Raw genomic sequence first — 18,814 nt, forward strand, 5'->3', positions numbered from 1 at the left:
GAGGCCGGGAGTTTGAGACCAGCCTGACCAACATGGAGAAACCCCATCTCTACTAAAAAAACACAAAAAAATTAGCTAGGTGTGGTGGCACATGCCTGTAATCTTAGCTACTAGGAGGCTGAGGCAGGAGAATCACTTGAACCCAGGAGGTGGAGGTTGTGGTGAGCCGAGATCACACCATTGCACCTCAGCCTGGGCAACAAGAACAAAACTGTCTCAAAATAAAATAAAATTAAAATAAAGAGAATGTGAGCCACCAAAAATGGTTGCCAAGACACCTGGCTTGGCCAGGCCTTCAGGTAAGGGTCTCACATACTTTTATAGAGCAGAGCTGCGGTCTAAGGCCAAAGGGAGGCCCCTTCCAGATGAAATCCAGAACACTGTGGGGAGGATCCATCCAGGTGTGGCTTACGGCACTTGACATGGGCCTAGCATTTCAACCAGCGCCCAGGCAGGTGATTCCACCTGGAGCCCAGCATCGAGCCTGCTGGGCTCAGTGACTGCTCGGCCCATATGTGTTGTCATCTCTTAGACACTGGTTCTCACCTTGGGTGGCACATTGGAATTATTTGGGGAGCTTTGTAAATCATCATTGCTTTAGTCTCACTCCCAGAGATTGGGATTTGATTGGTCCAGGAGCAGGATCAAGATTTTTAAAAATTTCTCCCAGGTGATTCTAATGTTCAGCCAGGGGCTCTCAGCTATGTCTGCACCAGAGTCACCCAGAGAAGCTTTTAAAACTGTCAACACCTGAGCCCCACTCCTGGAAATTCTAATTTAAGTGTTCTGGGGGAGGATTCAGGCTTGTGTGTGTGCGTGCGTGTGTGTGTGTGCATGTGTGTGTGTGTGTGTTTAGCTTCTCTGCTAATTCTAACATGCAGGAAAGACCCAGAATCACCAGATGAGGCACTGATTTTTTTTTAAAAAAAAGCAGTTTCACTGAGAATCTGTAGGGAGAGGCACTCTTATGGGCTGTTTTTGAGAACAGAAATTACCTACCATTGGAAGGTAATTTGGTAATATCTATTAAAAATGTAAGTATGTGTACCCTCTGATCTAGTAGTTTCTCTTTAAGAAATCTATCCCACAGAATTAGTAGCACAAGTTCATAGACATATGTTTTTAAGAAACCTCCTGCAGCATTGAATGTAGTAGCAAAAGAACTGAAAACAATTCAAATATTTCCCATCAAGTTCTGGTTAAATAAACCCAAATACCACAGAAATGAACACTGTACAGCTGTTTAAAAGATGATGTACCTACCAGCAAAAATGAGCATGCTATATCATTTGGAGATGAAAGCAAGTCACAGACCAATATATATGCCATGGTCCATGTTGCATTAAAGTAACCTTGCATATACAGGCATGTATGTATAACCAAAAATTCGTATGTAATCAGAAGGCAGTATCTGTATGAGATAACAACAGTTACGTCTGGGCAATGGGATTGGAGAGATGGAAACTCTCCTATTTCACAAACTTGTCATGGTGGAATTGTGGGATTTTTCTTTTTTGTAGTTTTCATTATTTTTCAATGAAAAAGCAGATCTTTAAAAAGTTACAAACTTGAAGAAACATTGCCAGCCTGCTCAAGATGGGCTGAGTTGCTTTTTTTCTGTGGCTTGTGCCAGCTGGAGGTGTAGGGCAGATTCCTCAGGGGGACCCATGAGTCCCGAACGCCAAGGGAATCCGCAGCTGCTGATGGGAGATGGGAACCCACAGCAGCTGTTCTGTAGCCCAGTTTTACAAACTCTACCTCCCCCTTGTTTTTGTTCTGTCATTGTATATTTTTGCAGTTGTTCCTGCCTCTTGCTTGGTTTGAAGGGATGGAAAGCTTTGCTTATGAGGGGCAGTTTTTTTGTAGCTGCTGTCAGCTGTTTTCCGACCTTACTTTCTTTCTCAGAATTAAGGAGGAAAAGCCTGAAGAATTGCTATTCACAGACAATTCAAAAATGGGTCCTAGGCTGGGCATGGTGGCTCACCCCTGTAATCCCAGCACATTGGGAGGCCAAGGTGGGTAGATCACCTGAGGTCAGGAGTTCAAGACTAGTCTGGTTAATATGATGAAACCCTGTCTCTACTAAAAATACAAAAATTAGATGGGTGTGGTGGCATACGCCTGTAATCCCAGCTACTCGGGAGGCTGAGGCAGGAAGAATTACTTGAACCCAGGAGGCGGAGGTTGCAGTGAGCCGAGATCATGCCACCACACTCCAGCCTGGGAAACAGAGCGAGACTCTATCTCAAAAAAAAAAAAAGAAAGAAAATAACAACAACAAAAACTGGTCCTAGGCAATAGTTTGGGTTTTACTTTCAGTATCATTTGTTTTCTTTACCTGGGCACAAGTGCTTTAGTTTCCTGTTTCCTGGGAAGTAGTGATGAAGGGTTCATTACACCCTTTAATAGATACAAAAGTAGATTCAGAGAGGTTAAACAGCCCTTCCATTGTAACACAGTGATAATTAGCAGGAATGAGAACTTGGCCCTGCTGCTTCTTTGATCTTTCTTTCACTGGAGATGCTCATTGGACCTGTTTAGGAGGAATGAGAGCTAAAGGGCCTAGATTTCGACGCATAAACTCAAATGTTCCCAGGGCTCGGTATATCACTTAAATGAATGAAGCAGACCAGGTTTTGACAGATGAGTGCTGGGATTTCTGGCTAATTATGAACCCAAGGTGGTCAGAACTTCTGAGTGATTTAAAAAAAATCCATGAAACAGGATTTTAAAGAATACATCTCTCTATTTTTACATACCAGTAATCAATTCAGAAGCAATACCTATCTGAAGGCTGGATTCACATGGCCCTGATTGTACAATTTCTGGTTTGTCAATCACCCCTAACACCACCCAACAACTAGGGCTGACTGAGGAGTTAATGGTCCACGGGCATTGATTCTTTGACATTATTTTAACCTCTTTCATATCTAGTCAGCTGCTTTTTTTCAGATTATTATTGTTTATGTTTTTGTACACATAATTTTTTAAAAAAATAAAATACCCTGCCACCAAGATGATTGTTGATGTTTTCTTATTTTCTCATCTTTTTGAGGATGTGCATACTGATTTTGATACAGTTATTGATTCAGTTTTATGACCTGCCTGCATATCATAAGCACCTCTCCATTTTAATTTTTCTTCAAAGACATTATCTTTATAATAGTGCATTCTGTGAATATAGCATACATACCTATCTGAAGGCTGGATTCACTACATGGCACTGATGGTACAATTTCTCATTTGTTGTATTTGAACAGTTATTTCATGTGTGACTTTGAGTAAGTTATTTAACCTCTCTATGCCTCAGTTTTCTCATTGGTATAATGGGGATAGTAATAGAATCTATAAGATTAGTATAACAATTTAAGAAGTAAACATATGTAAAGTACTCAGAACAGCACTTATAGAATGACATGTGCTTGCTATTTCATAATATATTATTATTACCATGGTTTTGTACAAATATATGTTTGACTGAATTTAAATTACTTTTTATAATGAATTGCTATAGGGAGAATGGTCAGATAGCCTTCTAGTAAGGCTGTTCTAATTTACATTTCCAGCTGGCTATGGGGTACCTATTTCTCCACATCCTCTGAAACATTAGTTATTTTTCTTTCCTTTACTCTTCACCAAAAGAGATTACCTTAAGCATCTCTAATGTCCTTGAGCCTCTCTGTTTAGATTAGTACTCTAACATGGTCCTTATTCTTCAGGCTATTCTCAGAGATTGACATTGGGTTTGGAAATTTATCCTGGTTTATTCTTTTTTTTTTTTTTTTTTTTTTGTAGACAGAGTCTCATTCCGTCATCCAGGCTAGAGTGCAGTGTCATGATCTCGGCTCACTGCAATCTCTGCCTCCCGGGTTCAAGCAATTCTCCTGCCTCAGCCTCCTGAGCAGCTGGGATTACAGGTGCCTGCCACCACACTGACTAATTTTTGTATTTTTAGTAGAGATGGAGTTTTACCTTGTTGGCCAGGCTTGTCTCGCTCCTGACCTCAAGTGATCTGCCTACTTTGGCCTCCCAGAAGTACAGGCATGAGCCACTGCACCTGGCCCCCCCATGGCTTATTATTTGACTACTCCAAATGGAGAATCACTGTCATTTAGTAAATGAGTTTGACCCACTTATATTTATTGTGATTTGTCTATGCATTTTGCTTTTTGTTTTCTGCTAGTGGATTCCACAGGCCACCAGCCCAACAGATATTTGTGAGATGCTGATCTAGAATCTCTGGGGTCTGTTCCAGAAACCACTCAGATTGAGGATCCTCGAGTACAATGGCGGCGGGAGCAGGAACACATGCTGAAGGATTACCTGGTGGTGGCCCAGGAGGCTCTGAGTGCACAAAAGGAGATCTACCAGGTGAAGCAGCAGCGCCTGGAGCTTGCACAGCAGGAGTACCAGCAACTACATGCCGTCTGGGAGCATAAGCTGGGCTCCCAGGTTAGCTGTGAGTACCTTCCACTACCACCACCCCCACCAACACCAACAGAGAACAGCCACACTGCGTTCTGCCAATATTGCTTCTCAAGTCTGCCCATTTTTCTTTACCTCTACTCCTTATCCAAACCACCGTCTTGTCTACTGCTCTTCCTGCTCCTGCCTGTGGCAGTGATTCATTTGCCATTTGCATTTCATTTCATTTCATTTGTAATCATCTCAGAATGACAATTGGATTACATATCTCCTTATTTAAAAACTTTCAGGGACTAGGGGAATTGGGAGTGGGGAATTTCTTAGTTCATGAGTACAGAGTTTCAGTTTGGGAGGAAGAAAAAGTTCTAGAGACGGATGGTAGAATGTTCACAACAGTGTAAATGTACTTAATGCTACTGAATAGTACACTTAAAAATGGTTAAAATGGTAAATTTTATGTTGCGTATATTTACCGCGATTGTAAAACAATCCAGTGCCCTTCAGTGGCTTGCCCTCACGCTTCCCATGGTCTACCCAGCCCTCCATGGCCAGGCCCCTGCCAGCCACTTCAGCCTCATCTCATGCTCTCCTCACTAGGCTCCAGATGCACTGAGTCCCCAGCCCCGCATTCTGCTCCCCTACCCCACCCTGCAATTTTCCACCTCAGTGCCTCAGTATTTGCCAGTCCCCTTCCTAGAATGCTTTTCCCCCATCCATTTGCAAGGCTAAGTCCTTCTCATCCTTCAAGTCATCACCTCTGAGAGACTTGTTCTGACAGCTCTATCAGAAGCCTCTCTTCCTCAACACTAGTCTCAGCCATAGCTCTCTGTTTATTTTCTTCATAGCATGTATCACAATACATCTGCTTGTATGTTATCAGTATTTCCTCCACTAGAATATAAACTTGGTAAGGGCAGGGCTCCTATCTTCCTATCCCTGGTACACAAAGGAGGAGAGCAAGCATGCCAAAGTCCCCATGTTCCTTTGTTTTGTTTGTTTTTGTTTTTTTTTTTTGAGGCAGACCCTCGCTCTGTCGCCCAGGCTGGAGTGCAGTGGTGCAATCTCGGCTCACTGTAAACTCCACCTCCAGGTTCCAGCAATTCTCCTGTCTCAACCTTACAAGTAGCTGGGATTACAAGCGTGTGCCACCATATCCAGCTAATTTTTGTATTTTTAGTAGAGACGGGGTTTCCTCTAGTGTAAAGCCCTCACTGTGAGAAGTTCTGTCTGCTACCAAGACAGGACAAACCCTGCCAGGGTACTTACTGTCCCAGCCCTGCCTTTTTCCTTAGCAGCTCAGGAAAACCCCCAGAATCTCGGAGATTATAGAAAAGAACTGTATTACATTCATTAGCTATTCTGTATCAAGTAATGTTCTGGAGACTCTTAAGAAGGTTTTAGCACTTAATCTGTCTTAGTCAACTCGAGCTGCCATAACAAAATACCATAGATTGGGTGGCTTAAACGACAGGCATTTATCTTCTCAGTTTTGGAGCCTGGAGGTCTGAGATCCAGGTACCAGCATTGTTGGGTTCTGGTGCGGGTTGTCTTCCTGGCTTGCAGATGACTGCCTTCTCTAGGGCCTCTTTCTGTAAGGGTGCTAATCCCATCATGAGGACGCTACCCTCAAGACCTCATTTAAGCCTATTTCCCCAAAGCCTCATCTTCAAATACTATCACTTTAGGGATTAGGACATGAATATATTATATGAATTTGGGGGAGACACAGTTCACTCCATAGCATTATCATTAAGACGGCCCTGGAAGGGAGATGTTATTGTCCCTGTTGAACCTCAGGTTTAAAGAAGCAAAGTGATTTTTTTTTTCCTCTCTCTCTCTAAAGTTCCACAGTTTGAAAAAGTATCAGGTGTGTATAAAAACCTTCCTGTTTGGGGGGACAGGATATTTACATGGACCCATAATTACATGCAGGTAATTACTATTACCCCACAAAACACTCAATAATTTCAGAAGGATGTGCTTCTATATTGGAGAGATGAGCAGCCACCACTTTACATAGTGGTAAAATTAGCATGACCAATAATGAGACCAAGTGACATTGATGCCTTCTGGTGTGATGCAACAAAGACATCATGGAGGATCCCTCACGAGAATATTTCATCTGAATCTAATCAAGAGCACAGCCGGACAAATCCGTAATATGGATTATTCTATAAGGCAATTGGCCTAGGTTTTTTTTTGAGGCATACCACCAAATGAAATATTTGTACCTTGAATTAGAGTCTGAAATGGGGGAGAAAAGCAGCCGTAAAAGACATTCTCAGACAATTGGAGACTTTCCTGAGTTGTAATAATGGAGTTATGAATATGTAGGAGAATGTCTACATAGATTTTATGAAGATGCATGTGGCAGCATATCTGCAATTTATTCCAAAAAAGGTCCAAGAAAAAAGGGAAAACTCAGCCGGACACGGTGGTTTGCGCCTGTAATTCCAGCGCTTTGGGAGGTCAAGGCAGGCAGATCACCTGAGGCCAGGAGTTCTAGACCAGCCTGGCCAACATGGTAAAACCCCATCTCTACTAAAAATAAAAAATTAGCCAGGTGTGATGGCGTGCACCTGTAGTCCCAGCTATTTGGGAGGCTGAGGCACAAGGATCTCTTGAACCCAGAAGTCAGAGGTTGCAGTGAGCAGAGATGGCACCACTGCACTCCATCCTGGGTGACAGAGTGAGACTCTGTCTCAAAAAATAAAGAAGTTTTTGTTTTTTTTTAAAAAAATTCCAGACATAGTTGCTCACGCCTATAATTCTAGCACTTTGAGAGGCCGAGGTGGGTGGATCACCTGAGGTTAGGAGTTCGAGACCAGCCTGACCAACATGGTAAAACCTTCTCTTTTCTAAAAATACAAAAATCAGCCAGGCACAGAGGCACATGCCTGTAATCAATCTCAGCTATCAGGAGGCTGAGGCAGGAGAACTGCTTAAACCTGGGAGGTGGAGGCTGCAGTGAGCCAAGATTGCACCACTACACTCCAGCCTGGCCAACAAAGCGAGACTCTGTCTCAATAAGTAAATAAATAAATAATAAAATAAATAAATAATAAGTTAAAGAAAGGGAAAAACTCCAATGTCAGATAAACTGAGCAGATCAGTAATGAGAAGCACCATGGTAGGAGGTGGCAACTGGACTCTGACGTCAGATGGCCTGGGTGTTCTCTAGGGGAACCTACTCCCTCTTTAAGTCTCAGAATCTATGTTTAACTGTTGAATTTTTGTTTTTAGATAATTTTTAAATTCTTGGCACCCAATGTGGGGCATGAATCTGTGACCCTGAGATTAAGAGTCTCATTCTCTACTGACTGAGCCAGTTGGGTGGAAATGTTATTAGTACCTTCATCTCATGGGTTGATGTCAGAGTTTCTTAACCTCAGCACCATTAACATTTTGGTCTGGGTAACTCTTCTTTGTGGGGGCTGCGTATTCTTGGGTGTTTAGCAGCATCCCTGTTCTGTACCCACTAGATGCTAGTAGCACCCCCACCCAAGTTGTGATAACAAAGTGTCTCCAGACTTTGCCATAAGTGTCATCACCCAAACCACTGGTCTAGGTAAGACACTTGGTACTATTTCCTTAGAACATATTAATGGCTCAATAAATTGTCTTATTGATAGGAAACACATAATATTTTGAGACTGTGGACTCTGTACCCAGATTTTTGGTTCAAATCCAGGATATGCAAATTACTAGCTGTTGTAACCTTGCACAAGTTATGCCATTTCTGTGCCTCAGTTTTCGTCATCTGAAAAATCAATCTAATCATAGTATCATCTTCATAGGAGTGTTAAGGGGCCTAAATTAGTTAACAAATGTAAAGTGCTTGGAATAGTACTTTTTATATTTTTACACTCTCAGTAAATAATTATTGCTATTAATTCATTAGCATTGTAAATGAAAAAGAGGTTTTTTTGCACATCTCTGGAACCAACAAGAATAAATATATGATCAAAGGTAGGAAATAAATGCAGTTCCTCAGCCTTGTCATATGACTTCAAGACAATCCCAAGAGCTCCACTGGGCTCAAAGCACCACCACCATTTTCAGTGTTAAAGATCTTCCACCTGAAGGAACTGGGGTCATTTCAGGCAGCTGGATCTGAGATGCACAACACACAGAAACTGGGATTTCCCCCAGCCCAAGCATCCCAGTTAAACAAGGCGTGAACCAAGCCTCATCATGACTCTGTCTTCAAGTTTTCCAAGCCAGGTTTGCCTCCAAGTCAAGCTCTTGGTATGACAGATGGATAACTGACATGCCTGTTCTCTAACTCAGATGGCTTGCCAGGGCTTGTGAGGGTTTTGCCACCTGGCCGTGGCTGCTGTGGGTCGCAGACACAGACGGGGCCCTGCCTTGGGGATGGAGACTTTGCTCTCTACTCTCTGGTGTAATCTCTAGCTCCATGGGCAAGAAGGGAACTAACATTTAATATGCACCTATTGTATGCTTGGAGGGCAATATGCTAGGCACTCTACGTAAGTAACCTCCTTCCTGAATCACACAGGCAGTCCTCTAAGACAATATTGTTCCCGTTCTACAGACAAGGGAACCGAGGCCCCCAAAGAGGAAGTGGCTTCCCCAAAGGTACACTGGTAAAGAGTGGCAAGGTAGCCTTTGTCACCAGATGTATCTGATCCCAAAATCAGTTTTCTTAATTTAACCCAAGTCAGTCAGTCAAATGCTAAGGTTCTTCAGCTATACTTGGTTCCTCCAACTTCTAAAAAGGTGAGAACTCGAGAGCTGGGTTCTCCTCCCTAAACCTTGATTTCCCATTTGGAAAATAAATCATTGGGGGCCTTGCAGTTAAAAATGCCAGTTGAAGCTAGGCATGGTGACATACACCTGTAGTTCCAGTTACTCAGGAGGCTGAGGTGGGAGGATCACTTGAGCCCAGGAGTTTAAGTCCATTCCAGGCAGCATCGTAAGACTTCATCTCTAAAAACTAAAAAATGCCAGTTAAACCACTCAATTTTACTCACTGCAAAACTAGGAGAATAACAGATAAAAAAAAAATTTTAAGGCATACATAAATATATATGAGGTTAGGGGAAATTGGAGAAGAAAGAGCAGCAATAGAATTTGGAAGTTGGAAAGCAGACAGGTGGCAACCTACTTAGCAGACCCCAGAAAAGAGAAAATGGGCTGATAGTGAGGAAGGCTCACAACACTGTTCTATAGAGCACTTGCAAAAACCATGGATGTCGGTGGCAGCAGCTAGTTCTGGAAGTAAGACTGAAGGGAGGAGTGTCTCAAAGAGGGTTGGGTAAAAGTTGTTTCTGAGACTATTAGACCATCAGATCTTTTCCTTGAAACGATACAGTCAGGCAACCACCATCTTCAATCTAGAAGATGAAGGTTTATTTTTTGGAGAGGGTAAAATAGTCTCTGAACTCCAGGACACAAGACAAATTCAGAGCTGGAGTGTACCATCCTGAAAGCACAGTAAGTGAAGGGTTTTGAGATCTTTGCCCTCATATGCCACTTGTTGCCCAGAATGGTACCAGGTCATTATCCTCTAGGCTGGACAGTAGAGAACTCTACAGGAAATCTGACCAGAACAAAGATATAAAGAGAAAAGACACTGACATCAAGGATTCCTGGATGAAAGCAAATCATGTCCAGCCAAATCATGTGCTGTGGCCAGGCACTCATGCCTGTAGGAGGGCAGGCGGGAGCATCACTTGAAGCCAAGAGTTCAAGACCAGCCTAAGCAACATAGCAAGACCCCATCACTACAAAAAATTTAAAGAAGAAAATTATCTGAGTGTGGTGGCAGGCACCTGTAGTCCCAGCTACTCAGTAGGCTAAGGTAGGAGGATTCCCTGAGCCCAGGATTTCAAGGTTACAGTGAGCTATGATTGTGCCACTGCACTTCAGCAGGGACACCAGACACCCTGTCTCTTAAATAATAAATTAATTTAAAAAATAGAAAACAGCCGGGCGCAGTGGTTCACACCTGTAATCCCAGCACTTTGTGACACCAAGGTGGGCAGATCCCAAGGTCAGGAGTTCGAGACCAGCCTGACCAACATGGTGAAACCCCATCTCTACTAAAAATACAAAAATTAGCCGAGGATGGTGGTGCGTACCTATAATCCCAGCTATTCAGGAGGCTGAGGCAGGAGAATCGCTTGAACCCTGGATCAGAGGTTGCAGTGAGCCAGGATCACGCCACGGTACTCCAGCCTGGGCAACAAAGCAATACTTGATCTCAAAGAAAGAAAAAAAGAAGAAGAAAACAAATCACATGCTGTGCAACTCACAGTCCACAAACTCCATCCAGTCATCCTCTTGGGCTCCCACCCTTAAATGTGAGCCGACAACCAAGATTCCAGATATCCAAGGAAAGTCTCTAACAGAGAAAATAGAGACTCAAACCAACACATGGTGAACGGAGGGCTTGTAGGAAACAAGGAGTATGCCTGAAGAAGAGAAGATTAAGAGATAGTATTAAGAAGAGAAGATTAAGAGATAGCTGCATAGTCAGGAAACAAGAACACAGTGCTACATTGTTTAAAAAGGAACCTTCAGAGAATAAAAAAGAGCCCATGGAAATTATGAGAGTAGAAATGAAAACTCCAAAGGAAGACTGGAAAATAAAACTGAGGAAACCTAAAAATCAGAGCAAAAATACAAGATTGAAAGTAAGAGAAAAAAAAAATAGACTACAAGGACAGGAAATCTACTATCTGAGGAAAATATGTTCCAGATATAACAGAGGAGAAAAGCATTGCTGAAATAATTCAGAAACATTTCCCAGAACTGAAGGAGGAGAATTTTTAGACTGAAAGGTTTACTGAGTGTCCAACACAGTGGATGAAAGTTGGCTCACACCAAGATATCTCATTGTGGAACTTCAAACGCTGGGACAGTTCAAGATCCTAAAAGCTTTCAGAGAGAAAAAATCAGGTCACACAGAAATGATCAGGACTCAGAATAGCTCCAGACTTCTCACCAATAGCACTGAAAACCTAAAAGACCATGGTGTAATGCCTTCAAGGTTTTAAGGAAAATTATTTCTGACCTAGAATTCTATATCCAGCAAAACTACCTTTAATCAAGTGTAGGGCCAAATAAGGCTGTTTTCAGATGTGAGATTTCAAAAAGTTCATTTCCTTCATGGTTGCTTTCTCAGAAAGCTACTGGAGATGATGTTCTACCAAAATGAAGGGGTAGACCATAAATAGGAAGACGTGGTATACAGAGAGTTGAGGAGACACGCAGAGGAACACGAAGGGGGATCTCAGGAAGCCAGCCATGCAGAGAGAGTAGCTCGCTCACACTGATGCAGGGGAGAAGCCCAGGCAGGAGAGATCCCAAAATAGAAAACTTACCAGATTCACATTGATCTGGACTCTTTGAGCAGAGATTTAGTTAACTAGCAGAACGTGAGGGTGAATTAGTGATAAGTTTGTAGAAACTAAGCAAACGTAAAAATGACAATAATTAACTCAAGGGAAAAAAAGTGCTGAAAAGTAAAAGTAAGCAAAGTCAGCTAGCTAATTCCACCCTGAATAGTGTTTGCAAAGTAAAAATAATGCAAACACTGAAGATTGCTTTCACCAAAAGTATGCTATTGCTTTTAGGAGGATGGGGAGATGGGAGAGGTGCATGTGTGGTGTAAGGGCTCGGGAAGGAAGGGAGGCTAAGTCCCCATCCTCCTGAGAGATAAGTAAATAAGTAATGCCGAAAACAGAAAAGTTCAAGAAGCAGTAATGCATGCATTATTAGAGACATAGAGGTAGCCATCCAAGAAATTGAAAATGATTTTCTTTTAGGGTGTGAGTTATGGGGATAGGGGCTATGGAAAGCTCTTTTTTTTTGGCAAACCTTGTGCTATGTTGGACCATTAAACTGTGTTCATATATAACTGTAATAAAAACTAAAAATTAAGAGCTATTAAGCATTGGGGCAAGACAATATTTAAAGTCCTGTTGGATATAAAATTCTTGTAGTAGGGCTGGGCACGGTGGCTCAATCCTGTAATCCCAGTACTTGGGGCTGAGGTAGATGGATCACTTGAGGTCAGGAGTTTGAGACCAGCCTCATCAACATGGTGAAACCCCATCTCTACTAAAAATACAAAAATTAGCTGGGCATGGTGGTGGGTACCCATAATCCTAGCTACTTGGGAGGCTGAGGCTGGAGAATCACTTGAACACAGGAGGCAGAGGTGACAGTGAACCCAGTTCATGCCACTGCACTCCAGCCTGGGCAACAGAGGGAGACTCCGTCTCAAAAACAAAAAACAACAACTTCTCGTAGTAGAGGGTAGTGAAGGGATGCGAACACAAAGAAGAGGCTGATGACCTGCTTTCTTGATTGGAGTGCTGATTGCTTGAGTGTGTTTCTTTGTGAAAATTCCTCAAGCTGTGCATACGTGATGTATGCACTTCTGTGTTATATACATATTTTTTTTTTACCTCAGTCAAATGTTTACTTACAAAATGATAAGTAACAGTCTACATCTCGTGTCAGAGGCTTTGAGTACAAACTGTGCACTTCACAGTGATACTTCAGGGGATAAGAATTAAAGCTCCTGGTGGCTCAGTTGGCAAAAATCTCTTCTTTGTGGCATGCCTTGTCTCCAGGATTTCTGGGCTTGCCCAAGGAACACGATGCATGCCTCAAGTTGGCCCTGGAATGACTGGTCCCCACAGCCAACCTCTCCCTGTCTGAGTCAAGTCTTATCATTTTTACAGGCTCTTCCATGTTGCTGCCACAGTCACCTCAACATTTCCCCAAAATACAGACCCATGTCCAGAGGCACAGCCTGAGGAGTAGGGTGGCTGGCAGGACAGGGTGCTCATAGAACAAACATCCCCCACTCTGTCCCACCCCACTTGAGGACCTTTCTGTGTATTCCCAGGTTATTGCCAGACTGACCAACTCCTCTGTCCTTAACTATTATTACTGTTGATCAGTGAGTGGTAAATGGTGTTAACTGTCTTAATATTTTGTTGCAAGTACCTATTTGGGAAACACAGCAGGTCCTCAGATAACATCATTTTGTCCAAGGTCATTTTATTATAACATTGATGAGGAAAAAAATTGCTTACCAGGGAGGCCATTCATGTGTAGAGTTTGCACATTTTCCCCATGTCTGAGTGGGTGTTTTCCGGGTACTTCAGTTTCCTCTCACACCCAAAAGAGGCACACGTTGTTAGACCGATCAGCATGTCTGCACGGTCCCTGTGTGAGTGAGTGTGCCTTCCGATAGGATAGCATCCTGTCCAGGGTTGGTGCTCATCTTATGCCCAGAGCTGCCAGGACAGACTCCGGCCACCCACGACCCCGAACTGGAATAATTGGATAAATAATGATCTTGTTTTGTTTTTATTACTCTTTCTCTACTGTACATATAGCTCACACTAATTTCAGTGTTTAATATTAGAAGTGTTTTGGTCTTTCTGTAGATGTTTGGTGATGTTTTATGACCAGAAATATGCCATAGAAACTTGGCCGGGCGCAGTGGCTCACGCCTGTAATCCCAGCACTTTGGGAGGCCGAGGCGGGTGGATCACCTGAGGTTGGAGACCGAGACCAGCCTGACCAACATGGAGGAAACCCGGTCTCTACTAAAAATACAAAAAATTAGCTGGATATGGTGGCACATGCCTGTAATCCCAGCTGCTTAGGAGGCTGAGGCAGAAGAATCGCTTGAACCCAGAAGGTGGAGGTTGTAGTGAGCTGAGATTGCACCACTGCACTCCAGCCTGGGCAACAAGAGTGAAACTCTATCTCAAAAACAAAAAAAAGAGAGAGAGAAAAAGAAACTTAACTCCTGTCTATATCATTAGCCTATGGCAAAAGTGGCTTCATTATATGTGGTTTCACTCTAAGTTACATTTGCCAAGAACCTGTCTCCAAACCTAAATGAGGAGTTACTGTACAGCTAACGTGATACCTCTAGCTAAATATCCAACCAGCATTGAAATCCCCAAGTCCAGCAAAAACCAAAGGAATTAGACACCAGGAAATGAGAACTTTAAATTGGTAATGAAACATCTTTGTACATGGATTCCCTGCTCCATGCTTGAGACAAAGGCTACAAGGCCCTTTCCACCCCAGTATTGTCCCCCCTCATCTCTTCTGGTAAACCTCAGTCTTCTCCATCATCATTATCATTGTAAATTCAGCAGAAATGCAACACTTCTTGTGGTGCCAAACATCTTTTATGTTATTATGCAGAACACGTTTCTCTTTCCCCAAACTTCCAAATATTACATTTTAATGCCTCATGCATAATCAAAAGACCTATTAAAATATTTTTAAACAAAGCCAAACAGTAGCATTCCCTTCATGACTGTCATGTCTACCTCCAGACGCTGATAATTGCCAGCAATCACCAATAAGCTTCCCTATCCTCAGAAAAACACAGATCTCAGCAGGCGATCTGGCTACATGTGAACAGGAAGGAGTGTTCAGATGATGACCAGGCACAGTGGCTCACACCTGTAATCCCATCACTTTGGGAAGCTGAGGCGGGGGGATCACCTGAGGTCAGGAGTTCAAGACCAACCTGGCCAACATGGTGAAACCTTGTCTCTACTAAAAATACAAAATTATTCGGGCATGGTAGTGCGCACCTGTAATCCCAGCTACTCAGGAGGCTGAGACAGGAGAACAGCTTGAACCCAGGAGGCAGAGGTTGCAGTGAGCCAAGATTGTGCCACTGCACTCCAGACTGGTCAACAGAGCGAGACTCCATCTCAAAAAATAAAAAGGAAAGAAAAACCCAGATCTCAGCAGGTGATTTGGTAACATGTGAACAGGAAAGAGGTTCAGATGATAGTAGGTAGACAGGGAAGATGATGAACGGAAGAAATACTTCTCTGGCCTCCAGACTAAGAATAACTGTTCTTTTCTGAACAGTGGGGTTGTGTTTATCTTAAGGACACCACAAATCTTATACCTGGTCCTATTTCCCCATCACATTACCAGTTAGGAGGCTCAGAGCCTATCGCCAGTTTGCTTTCTTATCCTTATTTTCCCTTTGTCTCATTTTCCGTAGCTTAAATGTATTTTACTATGTAGCGTTCACTTTCATAAGCCTTAAAGTCCTTTTTCAATACATAAATAAATACTATTTTTAAAATACAGTAAAATCACAACTAAATTACAGAACTATGGATTTATACCGGAAGGCAGCCTGGGAAAAGACAGTTGTATTAGTGTGGTAAGATTATGGGTAATTAGCCGGGCACGGTGGCTTATGCCTGTAATCCCAGCATTTTGGGAGGCTGAGGTGGGTGGATCACAAGGTCAGGAGTTCGAGACCAGCCTGACCAACATGGTGAAACCTGGTCTTTACTTAAAAATACAAAAAAATTAGCTGGGCGTGGTGGTGCATACCTGTAATCCCAGCTACTTGGGAGGCTGAGGCAGGAGAATTGCTTGAACCCGGGAGGTGGAGGTTGCGGTGAGCTGAGAGCACACCATTGCACTACCGCCTGGGTAACAGAAAAAAAAAAGATTATGGGAGATTTATTTTCCTTTTTGAATGTACATTAATATTATAAAGTATAATCAATATTTTTAGTAATTTTTTTCTGATTATAAAACATATGTGTATGTTTTTAAAAAAGATCCCTGGTGGTCTAGTGGTTAGGATTCGGCATAAAAAAAAATTTTTTTAAAAAAAGAAAAATATAAAGATGATAATATCATTTACCATCTAACTCTCTAGATATCAGTGTTCTCTTTGCTATTTTTTTCACCCTTTTTAAAATGCAGATGTGTATGTGTATATTTGGAAACTATTTTTTTGTTGTTGTTTTTGTTGGTTTTGGAGACAGAGTCTCACTCTGTCGCTCAGGCTGGAGTGTGGTGGCGCAATCTCGGCTCACTGCAACCTCTGCCTCCCAGGTTCAAGCAGTTCTCGTGCCTCAGCCTCCTGAGCTGAGACTATAGATGCCTGCCACCATGCCCAGCTAATTTTTGTATTTTTAGCAGAGAGAGGATGTCCCCGTCTTGGCCAGGCTGGTCTTCAGCTCCTGATTTCAGGTGATCCCCCTGCCTCAGCCTCCCAAATGGCTGGGATTATAGGCTTGAGCCACTATGCCTGGCCCCAAATTTAAATTATTCTTTACACTTTTTTGTAAACTTGCTTTCACATGAGTTTCAGATATTCTCCCTTGTCATTCAATATTCTTCATCATCATTTTAAGTTGTGTAGTCCCCATTTTATGCACATACCATATTTATGTAGCAAATCCCCCTTTGTTGAACATGTAGGTTGTTCACTTTTAGTCCTTCCTTTCTAGGTTTATTTAGATGGCCAATAAGCCAACTTTGCTGAAATGTGTTTCTTCTACTGATATTCTTGTTCTTTTTTTTTCCTTACAGTGGTCTCCGGTTCATCATCCAGCTCTAAGTATGACCCTGAGATCCTGAAAGCTGAAATTGCCACTGCAAAATCCCGGGTAGGACCTCTTTGCCTATACTATGTGCTGGTGATGGGGGCCACTGAGGTCTTAGGCCACAAGCCAACCCACAAGGCCAGAGCAGATGCTTCAGCCAGGCCATGGCAGCCAGTGCTAGTAGCAAGGCCCTGAATAATAACAGTAGAGGCAGTAGTCACAGTAATAGTAATGGTTATAGCAGCTACCATTTCACAAGCAGTCACCATATACCAGGCACAGTGCGAAATGCCTCGTTACCTCGTGTCCTTGCAACAACTCTGTGAAGTAACTGCTGTCATCTGCATTTTACTTTATTTATTTATTTTTTGAGACAGTCTTGCTCTGTCACCCAGGCTGAAGTATAGTGGTGTGATCTCGGCTCACTGCAACCTCTGCCCTCCCAGGTTCAAGTGATTCTAATACCTCAGCCTCCCAAGTAGCTGGGATTACAGGTGCATGTCACCATGCCCAGCTAATTTTGATATTACTAGTAGAGACAGGCTTTCACCATATTAGTCTGGCTGGTCTCGAACTCCTGACCTCAGGTGATCCACCCGCCTCGGCCTACGAAAGTACTGGGATTGCAGATGTGAGCCACCACCAAGCTGTCATTATCTGCATTTTAAAGATGAGCAGACAGAGGCTTAGGGGAGCTAAGGAACTTGTGCAAGGTCACAAGAGATTCACGTCTTATTCCAGAGTTTCTAATATGGTATACGACCTTCCTAGCTACTGATTATTCGGCATGATCTTATTTTAATTAGTTCATGATTACCTTAGGGAATAAATATTAGTATTTCCATTTTACCAATATGGAAACTGAGGCACAGCAATTAAATTACTTGCTCGCAGTAAAGTCAATGTTTTGAAGAGTGTTTTAGTTAGACTCGATGTGTTTAATAGTTTCCACAAACTCAGATGCCTGCAAGAAGACATAAATGAGGGATGTGGGCTGGAGGTGAGGCAGTAGAGAGTAACGGCGACTGTGTAACCGGGAGACGTCTGCCCAGTCTAAAAGGTGATTGCATTTGAACTCTAGTCTGTTGTGCCCATGCTGGAATGTGGGCTCCGTGTTGCCAGATCTTCAGGTGTTTTCAGAAATGAACTGTATGTCTAGGTTTATTATGTAAACTTTCTGAAGCTTTGGTTGTTAGCAACTCATTTTAAAAGTTGAATAGTCCAGGTGCAATGGCCCATGCCTATAATCCCAGTGCTTTGGGAGGCCAAGGTGGGCAGATCACAAGGTCAAGAGATCAAGATCATCCTGACCAACATGGTGAAACCCCGTCTCTGCTAAAAATAATAAATAAATATTAAATATAAATAATAATAAAACCCCTCTGCTAAAAATTAGCTGGGCATGGTGGCGTGCACCTGTAGTCCCAGCTATTTGGGAGGGTGCGGCAGGAAAATCGCTTGAACCCGGGAGGCAGAGGTTGTAGTGAGCCGAGTTTGCACCACTGCACTCCAGCCTGGCAACAGAGGGAGACTCTGTCTCAAAAAAAAAGAAAAAATTGAATAATACAGTGTAGGCCACACAAACCTGCAGACTGAGTCTAGTTCCTAGGGCACGTCTTGCCACTAAAGTTACTACATTGCCTCTCACCTCCACACAAAGCACTCTCATAGCTTTTGCCAGCTTTAAGTGATACATGGCCCTGGGAATTGCCATTGTCCTCATCCATCAGAACAGTAAAAGGACGCTCAGGATGGCAAGATGGCTTGAGAGAGGTCACACAGCAAGGAAGTCGGAAGGCCCACTCTATCCCAGGTCAGCTCCTGTCTACCTCCTGTTTCCCTGGAGCAAGGACTGGCTAGGAATGACCTCCAGGAATGCTGCCTGGGATGCTGGCTGAATGGGCATCTGCAGAGACCAAGACCAGCATCCGTGAGGGGAGGGGGCTCTGACCAGTGTGGCCCAAGGGGTGCTGTCCTGAGTCATTATACAGGCACAGTGGAGGTGGGGGGCT

The 18,814-nt window shown here is 43.0% G+C and overlaps 1 protein-coding gene across 4 annotated transcripts in view; it reads left to right on the forward strand.

Annotated features, from left to right (window-relative positions):
* WWC1 (WW and C2 domain containing 1) overlaps window positions 1-18,814 on the forward strand; it is a 182,773-nt gene that overhangs the window by 90,469 nt on the left and 73,490 nt on the right. For all 4 annotated transcript variants that reach the window (XM_021672218.2, XM_021672219.2, XM_021672220.2 and 1 more), the window contains 2 exons: window positions 4,256-4,459; window positions 16,789-16,865. In XM_021672218.2, the coding sequence (XP_021527893.2) occupies window positions 4,256-4,459; window positions 16,789-16,865 (281 nt within the window). The remainder of the gene's footprint in view (window positions 1-4,255; window positions 4,460-16,788; window positions 16,866-18,814) is intronic.

Source organism: Aotus nancymaae, unplaced genomic scaffold (genome assembly GCF_030222135.1).
Source record: "Aotus nancymaae isolate 86718 unplaced genomic scaffold, 86718_ANA_hifiasm-v0.15.2.pri h1tg000015l_0, whole genome shotgun sequence".
Taxonomy (NCBI): domain Eukaryota; kingdom Metazoa; phylum Chordata; class Mammalia; order Primates; family Aotidae; genus Aotus; species Aotus nancymaae.